We start from the raw sequence: 16,568 nt of genomic DNA, 5'->3' as shown, positions 1-16,568 counted from the left end.
ATGAGATATTTCCTTTTCTGATGATAAGCAAAGTAATAACATATAATGCTGAAGTTGCAGGATGTCTTTAGGTAAGTCTGGGAAAATCTGATTAGGTGCTCTGATTATCAGTTTAGTCTAGTACTGACTTTTTACCTGCCTTCACTAGTTCTAGAAGACCCATAACTGGCATTTAAAAAATCAATATGCTATACAAACATTACCAAACACTAAAGAGAGATGGTGACATAAATGCTTCAGATGATTTCTATTGGTGAAAATAAGCCTACCCAGTAGCAACACTTTCAGTAATTGCTGCTCTACATAATTAGGAAAGAGCGTGACTGTAATCACTAAATTAATTTAATAACTTCCAGGAAACTGATCAACAAAAATACACTCCACAAATTTCACACTCATTTCACCACATAACCAACCTACAAATACCAGACACAAATTCAGTGACTGAGCCACAGTGCAAGGCACTTTTATATGTCCTCTTATCTTTGGATTACATGAATTATCAGATAGTTCTCACTTCTGAGACAAACAATGGATAAGAGTTCTACCAAAAGAAAAAAAATCATAGGACAAAAGACAAAATTCTTCAGTTTGACAGGCACTACCTTTATTTTCCATTCCAATATGATTTTCAAATTAAAATGACTGTTATAGGAAATGTGTTCATCAGTGTCTAAAAAGCACTAGAACTGTTGTTTCACATTGGAGCTTTGCAATGCTTCAGTCCTGAATAAACTGAACATCAAGAGATCCAATTTCTAACTGGATGCAATGAAAGAACAAGTCAGAACTCTTAATCATCAAAATCAAGCTAAATGAAAATTAAGGCAGATTAAAAATCAAGTCTTCCCTGTTAATAGAGATGGAAAATGAACACGGTAACCTTCCAAGAAAATGAGCTGCTCTAATCAACTATTAAAATTTCTGATCAAGGTGTCATTTCTGCCAGAGAACATGGACAGTTTAAATTCCTTGGAGCAATCTTGAATCTTAATAGCCTTGAAGATATTTGCAATATTATGCAAATGACCTTGATTAGTGAATGATAAGACACAATGATCGCTATTTCTAATCTAGTGACTGAATTAGACGGGTTGAAAATACTTTGCATTTTTAGATAAGCCCAAGCAAGATAAAATTGCATTTGTAAAATAGTTACATGGATTGAAGTTAGTTGCTAAAATTTTGATCCTGAAAGCACAAGAGAAAATAGCTGAATCTAACCATACAGGTAAGCTCCATGTCTTCAGACAATTCACACAATTTACAGACATTTGCTTAAATTGCGGCAAGACTGAACGGCATGTTTTGGCAAGTTGTGTAATGCCACTTCATGTTGAGCAGGTATGACTAGGACATGTTCTAACCATCTGCCTTTCATTCTACACAGTGATTGTCATATTTGACCAGATGGAATTCTGATCATTGTATATTCAGCAGGATTGCTAGCAGGTAGAAAGATTCACCACTGTTTTCATTCTTGAGGGTTCTGTTTTCCACTTCTTTAGATTTCACTACAAAAACTTCGTATGTGGTCTCAAAATTATAGCAGGGTTTCCTCAAGATTTTCCATCTATTTATTTATACCTACTTTGTTTGATTCTTTTTTTTTGGTGAAGATATTATTTATCTAATGACAATAGCTGAGAATAGAGTTCCTCATTCTAACAATCTCCTGAAATTACATTATTGCTCTCAATTCCTTATTCATGCAATTTCTTTACCAGATAGAGCATTATATCCATATTAACTTGTGTAGTATGCTGAATTACAGTATAATGCAGCTGCCTTTTAACTGCAGTTAGCATCTAGCATATGTTGCTTGAATATATCATAGGAATATAAGAAATCATATTTTGTAGCAGTAACAAGAGAAGGTTAGAAATTTAGCAGAATAAACTTGCTTTTGTACTGGAAATGGACATATATGGAGCTTTTTGAACCTCATCTCAATAACCAAGTTCAACTTGGAAATTTCTTCTGGGAATTATAACATACAGAAAGAAGTGTGGTCCAGCATAAACATATTTCACATGGTAACCACTGCTTTTAACATCACATTGATTATAGCAGCCCTAAGTAAGTAGAGAGAAAGTCTTATAAAAATCTCAATTTTTCTAGATGAATGCTATTGATAACTCCATTATATCTGAAATTAAAATGCACAATGACTTTCAACAACCATAAAATACATTATAGTCTGCAAAGCCGCTTCTATATATTAGGATTCCTCCTTTCTTTTTATTTTTTCTTTTTTTCTTTTAATTTATGGAATAATTTGCTTCTGCTTTTTGAAGAGCAAAACATCACTTTTCCTGCTTGCCCTCTTCATCTTTCCTGTTTCAATCACTCCACCTTCCTTCTCATCCATGATAAACTGGTTTTATTTTTTTTCCATCTCTTCTCCTGGCTTTTACTTCTTGTCTACATGCCTAAGTTAGGTTATGATTTTTACCACAAGCGCAATCCTTTACTTACCGCTCAATTACATATACTGCTTAAGCTCCAGATTTCTGCAATATTGGGCAGATGTGAAGAGTTATAATGGAATAAACTGTACAACCCCATGTCCTTAATTTTTTAAGTAAAATATATCTTTGTGCATAGTACAGCACATGCTGTATAGCATGGTGTCTACATTTCCTCTCCCAGCAGCCACCACCACAGCAAGCAAAAGATGCAGTCTGGGTCCCTGGGATTGCAATGCACCATGAAGGCCAAAAGAAAATTCTCTTGTTTGAACCCATATGAAACAGCACATGCCCTAACTCCTTGTTACTGTTCTCCCACGTAGCATATGAGGCTTTTAATAGGCTTGGTAACAAACAGAAAATCCTTCAAAGGGGATAAATACAGATGAAGTGAAGTGAGGGCCAAGGATGAGAAGAACAAGAGAAGAAAAACAGAGCAGAAGAGAATCATTGAATATAAGCACACCAAGTGAAATCCATTGGCACCCATCTTTCAGGGAGTCCCAGCTTAAAAAACTAGAGGGAATACATGTTTTCTCTGCATAGGATGAGCCATTTCTTGTTGTGTTACCCAAAGAAAGGGGAGCAAAAAATGCTGCAAGGGGTTAGCTAGCACCCGCAATTGGCTCCACTGTATATAGCACTAGATCCATCACATCTGCCAAGCCTGAGGCTTCACAGGACCTAGCAGATGATGGCTGTGTGTAATAAGGTGCAGAAGTAGTATGGCCTGTGTATGTATGTGCAGTGAGTCCACCACAGAAATTATGTAAAATGTGTCTTGGGAGACGATTCTGTTGAGGCTTCTGTCTATCTGCAAAACAACTTTTGTGTCTAAGTATCTGGTGAACAGTAATTTATTGCAATCTGACCTTGATCTGGAGCGTCTCTTTATATATTGCTATTCCTTCTGAAATGTTGCCTAAGGAAAAAGGTAAATTATTTGTACGGAAACAATTATAGGGCTACTACATTTTTCTTCAAGTACCTCACTGAAGTTCATGACAAATTTGAAAATGAGTAAAATAACCTCCACACACTCGGTTCAAAAAATCTGCATAATTTCTAGGCTCAGTTATACTAGCACACATGGGGTGTGTCACAGATTGTCCTACAGCTATAGTAAACTTGTAAAAATGTGCTGGCCATTCCACAGCCCCCTAAGCAACTCAACATGGAGACCATTTACAATTTTTCAGAAGTGATAGCTAAACCCTGAAGCCCTTTTTTATACAATTATGTGAGGTCAACAAAATACAGATTTTGAATTTGAAAATTCAGAAGCCCCGAGTACCTGAATCTGTTCAGGAAATGCAGTATGATATTGCTGTACTTATTTGCTTTACATCTTTACCATAGTGGATAGTTGCTCTTCAGAACCTGACTACATCCCTGGTAAGAAGATGGCATGACAGTATGCCCCTTTACTTTCTTTACATTCTCAGGTAGAGCGACTCACAATTTAGAGCAGATAACCAAGTCCACACACAGACATGCCTGCTTCTATTTCTCACTGAAAGAGAATATAAACCAGATAAAATTGGCATCTAACAGTTAGGACTCCATAATGTTATTTGTACTCATGGATGAGAACACTGATTTGGGATGCACAGTATTAATTAACAGGGAATTCTCCATCAGTGCCATGACACTGAAGAAACAGCAAATCACCCTCAACTCCCACTGACTTCATTATGTGAATGATCCTCAGGAATGAACCATAAAGACAATGAGAAAAAGACTCCAGCATATATTTTTGTAGAATTAATAATCTGTTTTGTAAAATGATCTGTTCTGAAGTATATGTAGTGATCTGAAAAAAAAGCTGCAGTATTTGTTTTTCCTATTTTCTTAAAATTTCATGGCATGGAAACTCCTTTTCAGTGAAGCAGTCAGTGACCCTGGCAGACGCTGATAGACAGGGTGGGAATGACAGGAATTTTGCTTTGACACAGCACTGAAAGAAGAAAAAAAAGTCACATGGTTCAAACTTGGTATTATTTAATTGTACTCTAGCAATATCTATTAAGTTATTAACTAAGTGATTAAGCTCTTCATAATTTCACATAATATGCTGCACACATGTGACAGACTAAAACACAATTACTTCTATCATATTCGTGGGTCTTAACTGGATTAACTTCACAGCAGATGATTGATGGAACTGAAAAGGCCAGAAAACAAACTTCACTGACTTGATTTCAAGCACAATACAAAATATTCAATATAAACATGTCAAATTGCAGCACAGGCAGGCAAGATTTGTGCAGTCTGATACATTCTCAGTCCTTTAGTAATATTTTATAAATCAATTTTGTCTCTGCTCTCTCCATAGAGGTTTTGTTGTCACTGGCTGTCTCTCAGCTGCAAGAAAATACAGCACCAACTCTAAAACACTAAAAGAGAGGGTGTAGAAGAATATATTACTAATGCTTATAAACGTATTATTTCAGCTTTCATTGAACTATTTTTAATACTTTCTAATGTTACACATTTTACTTCTTTACACTCTACTTGACAATGTATCTTCCAACAAACATACTGATGTTGACTGAAAAAAGAAGATTCTTAGAAAGCTGCAGGCAACCACTAAGGTATAGAGTCTCAGGGGTATAATTACATGGCAACTGGTCTTAACTCTCTGGTTGCTTATGTTAGCCAGACTACCTGATTGCTTACAAAGACATGTGAAGAAAAGTTCTCAGAAATCTTCCAGAAGGAAGTTCCCATATCAACTCTTGGTTTACTGAAGAATATTTAGTAGCAATTTATAAGAGAAGATGCGCTTGTGCTCTGCTGTGGTGAGACCCCCTGATGCTCTCTGATTACCCTGTTGAGGGTGCAGTGGTTGTAAATTCCTTCACACAAGTAATACACTGTCATCTGACTGCAGTATGAGGAAAGTTCAGGTAGACAGTGACTCCCTGTGATGGACCTTCAGGAATGAAGGCAAGGTGGAGTGCTGGCCAGAGGGGGAAAAACCAGCTTCTCCAGTGTGGGTGTACTCCCTTTACTCACAGTAGGTTTGAAGGCTACTGCAAACAGCAAACCCACATAACTCCTGCTACTTTTTGTGCTGCGGGAGCCTGGAACAGGGCTAATAACATCGGGTAGCCTGCAGCAGTCACCAGTAGAGCATAGCAGAGCAGCCTCTTTGCTATGCAGCCCTGCACAAGGCACACCTATCAAACCCAGCGCAGTTAGCTCACTCAGACAGGAAAAGGGAAAAATAGTGGCTATTTTCCTGTGACTGTGTGACCACAGTTCTGCTGAATGCTGGACCAGTGCTCCCTCTGAACATACAGAGGGCTAACCAGTTTGATGATTTAACAGTGTCTCTTATTGGACTCTGGCTTTCCTGTCATTTATCCAAACAGACGGTAGATGAATTTCACCTGTACATATCTTCCAAATATTTTCCATGTGCAGATGCAACTTCTTTCAGAGAAAGCCAAGAAAAAAAAATACATCTGAAGGAAGAAGAAAAACCTTACAATTGTGCTTCACCTAGCTAGAACTCTTGTACAGAGTCTACCACTGTAAAAATAAGCTAAATTGTACCAGATTATACAATTTGTTTCTTTCACAGTTTTTTAACAAACTTGTTGACTTAGATTTGTGAAGGACTGTGCTTACAACCTTAACATAACAAATTCATTTCTTTTATAAACAAGATTGTGTCATAAATTAAACAATCTGGGGAAAACGACAATTCTTTCCCAGCAACTATGCAACCTCCATTTCTTCATGAATTTGGATATATCGTGGTGAAAGCACCTGTTCTGTTGGGAAATAGTGTTAAGGTTTCAGGAAAAGCTAATTCAGTGTCAAACACACAAAAAGGAGGACTACAGGGTAATTAAAAGAATGAAGAGCCTACCTTTTGAAAGAATATGAAAGAGCTTGGTTTGTTCAGGGATGAGAGTGGTAGAAATACAGAAAATGGTTGAATACTAGCGATGGAGCAATATTTTAATTATTTGATGCACAGCCAAACTGAATACATTTATAGTGGAAATTGTAAGGCTTTCAACCATCAGATCGAAGAATATAGCTTCCCAGGAGGATATACAACACCAAATAGCCTATCCAGCTTTAAGATGGAGTATGATATGTAACAGAATTTTATCTACAATGGTGTAACCTGAAGCAGCAGAGGCCAGATTTGATAACCCAGGGGATATCCTTCTATCTCATATTCCTGTGTTTTACAGCAAAATTGAAAGATAACCTGACAACAGTAACCTGTCTTTCTTCTTTTGCAGACCTTCCTTGTGACCCCTTTCAGATATCACCTCTAAAACCATTACCCTTCTCCTTCATCTCATCCATCTATGACGTGTGAGCCTCCTTTAATTATGCAGTCATCCAGACATGTATAGGTGTTACTGCTTCCTTCGTGTCTCCACATCCACTACATTTTATAAAGCAGTGTTTTTGTTTGGACCCCTTTTCTCAGTAATTTCAGAAATTCATGTCCCTTGGTTGTAGCATCTAATGTTTTGCTTATATGGCCTAACACACTGCAGCACCATTGGCACCATCACAATGCCACACACAAAAATTTAGGAATTTCTCACTCTTCCTTGTAAAAGCCCACTGATCTTCTGTTCTCTTTCCACATTTGCTTGCTATGCCAAAGCTATATAAGCACCTTTGTACATGGACAGCCCAAGAGATATTAGCTCAGTAGAGCACATCAGGAAAAATGCATCTTCATTTAAGACCCCTAAAACACACAAGAAACTAAATAGTTGGCAATGGTATAAGAAAGGTGAAAAGCTATTAACTGGAAATATCTGCCAGATTTTGACCCTTGTTATTGCTTCTTTGATGAGAGAAGAGGACAGTAAACAGGACATTCTGTTCTAGCTCTCCCCCTGTTGAAAGAGGAATGGAATGATTGCAAGTGAGATAAGCAGCTGGACAGGCAATTTAGTGGACACTAAAGATAGACAGATAGTAACATGCAGAAACATTGTTATTCTGAAACTAATGAAGGCATCAAAGCCTTGAGAAATCAGATACATGACCTAGAAAATTAGCTCAGATTAAGAAACACCACGTTGTTTGCCATTCCAAAAGCATGAAAGGACCACTAAATTTCAAAAGCTAACTCCAGTACTGCCCTGATCTTCAGATGTGATACAGCTGTGATACAGATGTGATCTTACAGCACAAGATAATGTTGTGGGACTATAAGTACAAATGCCTTGCACAAATCCTATGAGGTCTTTGTGAAAAAAAAAAAAAAAAAAAAAAAGATTTCTGAACAGTGCAACTGTTATTAATGAATAGTCTCAACCTGAACATTATCTTTTTTGTTGGGGTATAGGAGATGAAAGTTTCTAAAGTGAAAAATAATAAATATATAAAATATATAAATAATATACATAAATAAAAATATAGACATTTTCTAACATGTATGTAAAAGAAAAGAAATGTAATTACATTGTTTTATTTTCCCCTAAATAATATTGGGAAATTGGACAGAGTAAATATTTTGCTGGTATTAGTATTCGTGTTCTTGGTTCAAATGTAAAAAAATACTGGAAGACTTTGGTAGTTTGGGGACTTTGTAGAGTGTAAATTGACATTAGGCTCACCCTTTCCGAAGATTTAAAAATTCAGCTCTAGAGATAGTTTCACTTCACTCACATAAAGTGAAACCCAGAGTTTGTGTTAAAACAAATAATAAAACAGGAAAACTTTACATGCCAGAAGAAGAAGTAAAAGATGAATTTTCTTTGCTTCAAAACAGTTCAAGGCCAAAAGAGGCATCATGCATAACTTCAATTACCTTTGCTTTCTTTCACTGGCTGACTTCCTAGCTCAGAGCATTTTTGATCCTCAGTAGTATGTGAACCTCTCAGATGAAATTATTAGTCATTTTGCATTTTACTTCCCATTTTTAAAATTAAATTTAGACATTTTGTCAGAATTGCTATATTTCATATATTTCTGATGACATCCCATCCTATATCAAACTGTAGGCAAGTGTTGCAGAGAAACACAGATGTAAGAATCATCACTGTCTAGAGAAGCATAAAACGTCACAAGTATCATCTATGCTCTTCTGAGGCACACCAGGAAGAAAACAGTCTTCTGTTAAATTTCCATGCTACCACAGTTGATTCAAGGTGTCTGGCCTTCATTTGTTATAAATTCCAAATTAATAAAATGCTATGCTTAGGAATTCAAGAAAGGAATCGAATGCTTGGTTTACAGCTATACTTGTCAGAAAAAAAGTAATAATTCGTTTTATTATATTCCCCTTAACTTCTTTCCTGCTGTTTTTGCTACTATATTTCAAGAGACTATGAATCTGCTTCATTGTTTGGAACCTTACTACTGAATTTTGCAACGAACAAGAAATGGTACTGAAGACAACCTGAACTATGCTAACAGGCCACTTTTTGATAAGAGTACAAGGAGGGAGAAATGGAAAATGGTGAAACCTTACTTCGTATCAAGAATGGGCTTTTGATTTTTAAATTACATTTGCCAGAGACAGAAGGAACTTACTGTGAGAGAGACTTTATAGGTCTATGGGGTTTAGAGGCTGCAGGCTACATTTGTAAAAGAAACTTTTTGGAATATGGTGAGCTCCCTGGATTCAGGGTGGCCTTCTGCATAGGGAAAGGCCGTCATCAGACTGAGAGGTTACTAATTGCTCTGTTGTTGTCTTCACCCTATGAGACACTCATTCTTGTAAGAATGCACTGGTGGACTTCCAGTAATGCAGAGGTATTGCTTTTAAAACCAGCTGTCAAATCCCCTTGTGTCTGATTACAGAGGGAGCATAGCCTTTCATTTAGCAGGTGTGAATGCACCTGACTTGTCTAGAAACAAAGAAATAGTCCTATAGTGAGATATTACTACTTAATATTATAGTGTAAAATAATAATTTCCATTAACATTAAAGATAATAAATTTTTGGCATATAAACTGCTAGGAGGATATCATAAAACACAAAACAGAAGCTTCAGTGGCTGTTGCGCTTATCAAATCCTGACAAATAATTATAGCCACAATACTCAAAGTTTCTGCACTGCTGGTGTTACAACAGGAACTATGCATACTTTAATCTCACTCTCAAATATGGGGAGAAAAGGAGGTCTGCTGCCAGCCCAAATCTTTCAACAATGGAATTGCACAAGCAAAGCGTCTGATCCTGCAGAGACTGAATAAATTCACTTCAGAGGTGGAAAAGTCAGGTATTTAGCGTGCTCGAGCATCAATACGTGGTCCCCACCCTCTCTTAGTCACTCCATCCCTGCCTTACACCACCGCTTGCCGCAGCTCGAGTTTTTCCCACGTTCTCTGGCCGCCCCGTCCCGGCTCTCCCTGAGCCACCTCGGACAGCTCCCGCCGCCCCTGCGCCGCCCAGCCCGGCTCCCGGGCCGGCAACAAGCTCCCTTTCTCGTGGTGTCTGAGGTGTACAGCGTGAGGACCACGCACGTATGTGAAGAGGAGAACGACGGAGGAAGGTAATGACAGAGCACAAAAGTGTTTATCGCTGCCTCACACCGAGACTGCACTGGCACAGCCCTGATGAACGTGATCTGTGGCGGGCTGAAGAAAGGACACCTGCCATTCACAGTCTCCATTAGCTTCCTCCTTCTGTATCAATCTAAATATTGAATTTCTCACATTTCCTCATGAATACCTGAACAATTTCAGTGTCCCACACATGTGCTGTTGAGAAAAGCCCGCCTTCAAGTCACAGACAGGCTCAGAGGTATCTGAAGTTCTGAATCTGTTTAGGAAGTGACAGACAGTTCATTCAGCGATTTTAAGAAGTACTCGTAACCTACAAATTTAGGTGAACTGAATCTTTCAAAAGAATGCCTCCCAGACATGAAGCTGCTAAAAAAAAAAAAGTGCTAATAGATTTCAAAATTACAAGTATAAAAAATTCCAACTTATTTGTGTATAATTTCTGAGAACGTAAAATGATCTTGGCTCTAGTATAGCCCGCTACTGCAACTCAGTGCCTTGGACCATATGTACACAAATCACCTAAACTTTTATTTCCACTGTAAGAAAAAAGCTGTTCTGCTGAAGAACTGCACAGTACTACAAGCTATCAGGCTATAACATGCAGACTAACGAGCAAGTATTTACACATAATCAGCCTTTTACTTCCATGACTGATCTGTCTGCGTTGCAGCAGTGACCTTTTGGAGACAAAGTGATGACCAAAAACAAATGCTCTATGAGAAACCTGTGAAGTGTGACTTAAACTCTCTATATGCAATTGCCCTTTGCACATCTGTTTCAGGGTGAGTAATTTTCAGGGATATTTCTGTTTTATTTTGCCTTGATTGTACAATCTGGAAACAATGTAACTTTCTATATAAAGGGCTGAAGAAGCACTTGAAGCAAGTTGACTTTTAAAATACCTTTGTTAGCTCAGTTGCTTTTGTGCTCAGTTAGGCTAGCAGAGTAAAAAGATGCAAGACACACTTTCTTTTGCAGGTATTTGCGTGAGGCTGCTACTCTCCTGGTTACAGATCTCTCCACATCACCTTGGTGGTCTGAGATCGACTCTCTTCTAAGGCAAGGAAAATAACTGCTTGAGCCTCAAATTTTGTTTTCTTTGAATATACATTCAGGTGTTTTCACTCAAAAGACATGACACTCAAGATGGTTTGTGTACAGATTTTAAATTATAACCCCCCCACACTGCTATAAAAGAAATTCCAGTATTTTTGAAAATGGAAAGGATGGGCAAAGGGTTGAATGTTTAAGATATAGCATAAAATAATTACTCTTGAAGGAAGAAGTGTTTGGAACTCTGAGGGGTTTCTGTCTGTTTCTGTCTCTTGTCAGAGACATACACAAATAATCAGGAAAACTTTTCAGCTTAGAGTACTAGTAAAGATAAGCATATTTCACTTGGATTCTGAACATGACTGATAATGATGAGCAAAAATCACAACTCCATATGATAGTGTAGGAATATCAGGTACTTTGCAGCACAGCTGGACAGCTTTCACAGCACATTTTCACAGCTTGCTGCATTTATTACTTCCACTACTCCCTCATCATACATTTCTGAAAAGCCTATTTTCTTCTTTCAATATGATGTGCTACTGTTCTGCTCATAAATGCTAAATTGTTCTTCCAAACAAACTAGATTAACAAACCTCAGACCAATTTCCCAGGGCATATTAAAAAAGAATAAATATGTAAATTTAATTATGAAGGGTTTGAGGACTCTAGGTATATTACAAACTTTCCTCAAGCTGTAGTAAAACAATAATATATCATTCAACTCCATCTTTACAAGGGTTTCACTGTTCCTTACTTCACCTTTGAGAAATACTGAAAATGCTGCAGATACTTACTTACTTGCAAAATGTAATTTGGTCCAAGGCTTTTGGAATTACTACGAAGAGTCTCTTTGAGGATATTATAGAGCTCCCCTGAGTTTAGGACTGTTAATTACAGTGTAGCAAACAGAGAAGTCCAAGGACAGAGGAGGTGTTGGGAGCCTGTCCCTCTCTCACTGGGAATTCCTATTGGCTATTAGGGGAATTGGGGTCAGTTGTCCACACAGCTCCCGCACTGTCATACTCTGTGGCTCTCAGAGAAAATTAATTTCAGAATGTTTCACCTGTAGAATCACATCACTCTCTTCAATTCTAACTACAATCATTGAAGATAATGAGAGGGGAATATTTCTTAACCACTTCTGCAAATCTGAAGTCAGTATGTCAACTCATAGAAGAGTACCTGACAGGACAATGCGAAAAAGCAATTGTACACACAAAACCACAGACAGATATACACACTCCTCCAGTTGTATAGTCAGATTTTCAAAGCAAGGCCCTTAGCACTTGGTATACAAAACTCACAAAAATATTTTGGTTTTGAACGAGGTGAGAAAAATCCAGAGATCTTTCAAATACTGCATGCATTGATAAAAACACACATGTATATGTAAGCACAGTTCTGATCACAGCTTATAAATAACTGGGTGGAATTCCAAGATAATAACTCTCTTCTGAACAAATTTGCAATGAAATAGGCATGGTCCAGCCAAACTTGAAGTTAGCAGAAAAGTCATCTGAAAGAGACCCATCAGACAGCAAGTTAATGAAGTATTTATAGCAGCACTTCTCCACAGGAGAAACAATGTGAATGAGGCCCTCCAAAAAATAACCAGGAGAAAATGAAATAAGGTGTGCCAAAATTACGCCCTATGGAAAAACCTCTTCATCTAAGTAACTTGATGCATTTTCTTTGCCCAGCTGTCCTCAGTAAGATGGCGTTCAGCTCGTTTCCCCTTCAAAAACTAGTTGATGTACAGGGGAGAAATCCTTCTATCTTTACAGTGATGGCCCTGAAAATCTCTCTGAAAGCCGGGTGGCACTGCCAGACTTTTCACCCACAAAAACCCCTCCGAAAGCTGGGCGACACTGCCAAACTCTTCCAGCCGCACCACTCGTTTGGACCGTCAGAAGCTCCACAAATCCACCTCCACCGCTTCCCGGCCCTGCAGCCTCCCTCGGCGGGGCTGCCACTGGCAGACCCGCAGTAGGCAGGCGCCGCGTTCCCCCCAAGAGCTGCAGAGGCCGCCCGGGGCACAGCCCGCCGGGGGACCCGCAATACGGAGAGCACACAGCTCCCGGCGCCCGCGCTCCTTCTCCACTCGGCGGTCTCACCCCGCCGATCACCGACCTTTGCCACACGGGCCGGCGGGACGCGCGCAGGGGCCGGCCTGGCCAGGAGGGTCCCGGACCCCCCGCTGCCGACCCGGCCGCCCGGGGCTGCGAGCGCCGCGTCCCCCTCGCCCTGCCCCGCTCTCGCCCGGCCGCCGCGGCACCGCCACACTGCGGGGCTGCTCTCCGCAGCCGCGGCGATGCCGGGGAAGAGCGGCCGGCCGCCCTGGCCCGCCTTTCGGGTGGGTCGCTAGCATCGCCCCGCGGCACCCGGCCCGGCCCCGCAGCACCCCTCGCCCCGCCGCGGGCTCCGGTCCGGCGCCGCGCCACCCTTGCGCCCGGCAAGGCCGTACCGTGCCGGCAAGGCCGGGCGGGGGGCGGCGGCGCCGCGCTCCCTGCCTGTCCCCGAGCTCACCCGCCAGCACGGCCACCACCGTGCTCAGCAGCAGCCAGTTCTTCCTCACGAAGCTCGGGCAGAACAATCCCTTCTTGACCGCCTTCGCCATGGCGAAGGCTGGGGCGGTGCGCGCCGCGCCGCGCCGCGCCGCGCCGCGCCGCGCGGAGCCGAGCCGAGCCGAGCCGAGCCGAGCCGAGCCGAGCCGAGCCGAGCCGAGCCGAGCCGAGCCGAGCCGAGCCGAGCCGAGCCGGGCGGCCTGCGCTCGCTCCGCGGGGCTGCGCGCTTAGCGCGGGGAGGCGGAGACGTTGCGCTTCACCTGGCAACCGGAGAGCCCGGCCCCCGCCCGCCCCTCGCTCGGCCGGCCCACCTGCCGGCCAGCACACCCCAGCTCCTGCTGAGAATATCAGGGGCAGCAGCTACATATCTTGTAAGATTTCCCCCCGGTTTTGATCCTGGTAGGCTTAAATACCAAAACAGCGAAGAAGCGTTTGTTTCTCTGTGCAGCTCCCTGTAAACGGTCTCCTTCTCCCTCCCCACCATTAGCTTGATTAAGCTCATATTATATATAATATTTGGACCCAATTCCCTGTGGGGCTATGGTTTTCAATATGTCTATAAACGTGTTGATTTTGATTTTGAAATCTGTAGCTCAATGGTAAATGCAAAAAACAACCAAGCCCAACCACTATCTGCCATTGAATGACTATCTTGCTGAATGACATGAAGGAGAGAGCAGAATGAAAGTTTAATTTCTCTTATTTAATTGCACTTGATATCCTTCCTTTCAAAACATACACTAGTGAGGTTTGCCTGACTTCTGTCTATAACAACTGGGTAACTATGGCCTGGAGGAGATCAGCAAAAATTGCACTTGAAACCTTGTCACTTTTGCTCTTCACATGAATCAGGCTGTTCTGTGTGACAGCTTGGAGAAAGAGACAAATATGTAGCTTGCTGAGTCAGGGAAGAGCGCTGAAATCCACCTGGATGAGAATCAAGAGCTGTCATCAATATCAAGTGTTAAAACCTGGGCCTAGCTGCATAAATTCATACAGAACACCTAAAAAGTGTCCATATTTTTCAGATGTGTAGAGCAACTGCAGTAATTTGTCTGCATCTGTTACCATCAGGAGAATTTAATTTAAAAAATAAGAGGAAAGCTAGTGGTGAAAGGAAGCAGATGAGTAAGTAACCTTAGTTTAAGTAAGTCATAAAAGGTTTCAGACCACTTAAAAGGAAGGCTGGCATACTACCATGTTACAAGCCACAGCAAAGCAAAACAAAAATAATTAATGCAAATAAATGGTAAGAAATACCATGACTATGCCTAGACTTTGGTAGGGAAATGTCACAAAGTGTGACTGGCACTAAAGAGATACACAAAGAATAAGGCACACCATGCTTCAGGGTGGGCAAGGTCAGGCATACCTTGTGCAGAAGAGCTCTGACTTGGGATCCCATTGCCACAGAGTGTTGTTTTGGTTTTTTTTCATTTCCTCTCCCATACTTGGAGTCTCAGATGTTGCTTTCAGTAAGTCAAATGTCTGATCTGCCCTAGGAGGTGGTGAAGTGGTGCCTCTCCAGACAGTGGGAACAAAATTATTTGCAAGACATCTTCAGAATGTAGGCCTTCCTTTAATTATCTCTCTATTCACCTTCTCATGTACTCCTTGTTACAACTTACTCTGCTTCTTTTTTGAGCTGTTTTGGTGAACTAGGGGAAATAATTCCAATTCACTGGCTCCTGAAGACTAGCTAAAATTAGGTTAGAGTTTACTTCTTTCTCTATGAAGTATTTCTCTTAATACTAAAGTATTAAGTAAATACTAAAGTATTAAGTATCCTTTTTTTCACTTTAAGGATTTCATAGTACCTTCTTGGTAGATCTAGAATTACCTGCATCACTCCTAGGACAGAAAAATGCCATTCTGCAGGTATAAAACAATGTGATTGTAGCTGATATATTTCTTCCTGGAGGTTGCAATGCCTTAAAGGAGTTGCACAACCTTAGAAAAAACATAATACAATTATGCTTTACAACTTATGAAGGCTGGATACAGATCTCATTTTTGTGTCCTGAAACACCAAGACAATATATATTAATATTGAAGACCTCTATATACCTTTTTTTCCTGTTACAGTACAATTTTACTGTTCTTTTCTGCTAGTGTTTTGTCCCTAAAAATACTTAGGAAGAAAAGCATGCCAAAGTTCTAGGCTTTTTTCCTTAATAATTAGTCCTTATTTTTCTAACTTCAACAAATGTAATTCCATGGCCATGACCTCAAAAGAAAAAAAAAAAACCAACAAACAAATAAACAAGAAGTTCATAACACAACACCTATAGAAAATTAAAGAAGTGTTCTAAAAAAAAAATTTAGGCAAGTGAAATAGGGATGTTTTAAATATCCTGATGAGCAAGCTGTTTTTAATTTCATTTTCCTATTGTAAAATGATGGACACCGGCTTTGATCCTGGATGTAGAGTCAAGCTGGCAGTTTCTGCACAGGGAGCTGTATATAAAAAACCCCAACATCATAAAAAGAGTATCCTAATAAAATGGAAAAGAAATGTAGCCCAAGCCCATGGATCACTCTTGAAATGCTGAAATTTTTCTAAAACTTAATTCAGCTATAGAAAAGGACTAAAAGACATAATACTTTGAAAGACTACCTGCGTGTACACCTACTAAGCACAGCTACTGAGCAAACATAAATCTAAATTCTATTTAAAACATTTTTATCTTTGTCTGATTTTGAGACATCTGGGATTCATTATGAAATAAATGAATAGAATGTATTTGTGAAAAAATGTCGATACACTTTATCTGTAAAGATGATACAAACACATTCTTTAGCTATATTGATCCGTGTTACAGAGTTCTCAGAGAAGATCATGGTTAAGATTGTATGCATGAAAAAATGCTTTGATTTTTTGCGTTTAGTTTTTTTTAATGTCCATTAAACATACGGACGCATCAGTCTTGAAAATGTGAACACTGTCCTGGGAAACAATGATATACATTGATCA

General features: G+C 40.0%; 1 protein-coding gene across 3 annotated transcripts in view; it reads right to left on the bottom strand.

Annotated features, from left to right (window-relative positions):
• Positions 1-13,690, bottom strand: part of SLC1A1 (solute carrier family 1 member 1) — a 51,380-nt gene extending 37,690 nt beyond the window's left edge. For all 3 annotated transcript variants that reach the window (XM_069001914.1, XM_069001916.1, XM_069001915.1), the window contains exon 1: positions 13,557-13,690. In XM_069001914.1, the coding sequence (XP_068858015.1) occupies positions 13,557-13,647 (91 nt within the window). In that variant the 5' untranslated portion in view covers positions 13,648-13,690. The remainder of the gene's footprint in view (positions 1-13,556) is intronic.
• Positions 13,691-16,568: the final 2,878 nt, after the last annotated feature.

The sequence above is a fragment of the Aphelocoma coerulescens genome, assembly GCF_041296385.1.
Source record: "Aphelocoma coerulescens isolate FSJ_1873_10779 chromosome Z unlocalized genomic scaffold, UR_Acoe_1.0 ChrZ, whole genome shotgun sequence".
In the NCBI taxonomy this organism is placed as follows: domain Eukaryota; kingdom Metazoa; phylum Chordata; class Aves; order Passeriformes; family Corvidae; genus Aphelocoma; species Aphelocoma coerulescens.
The sequence above is the reverse complement of the archived record's forward strand: the minus strand, read 5'-3'. Positions and strand labels throughout refer to the sequence as shown.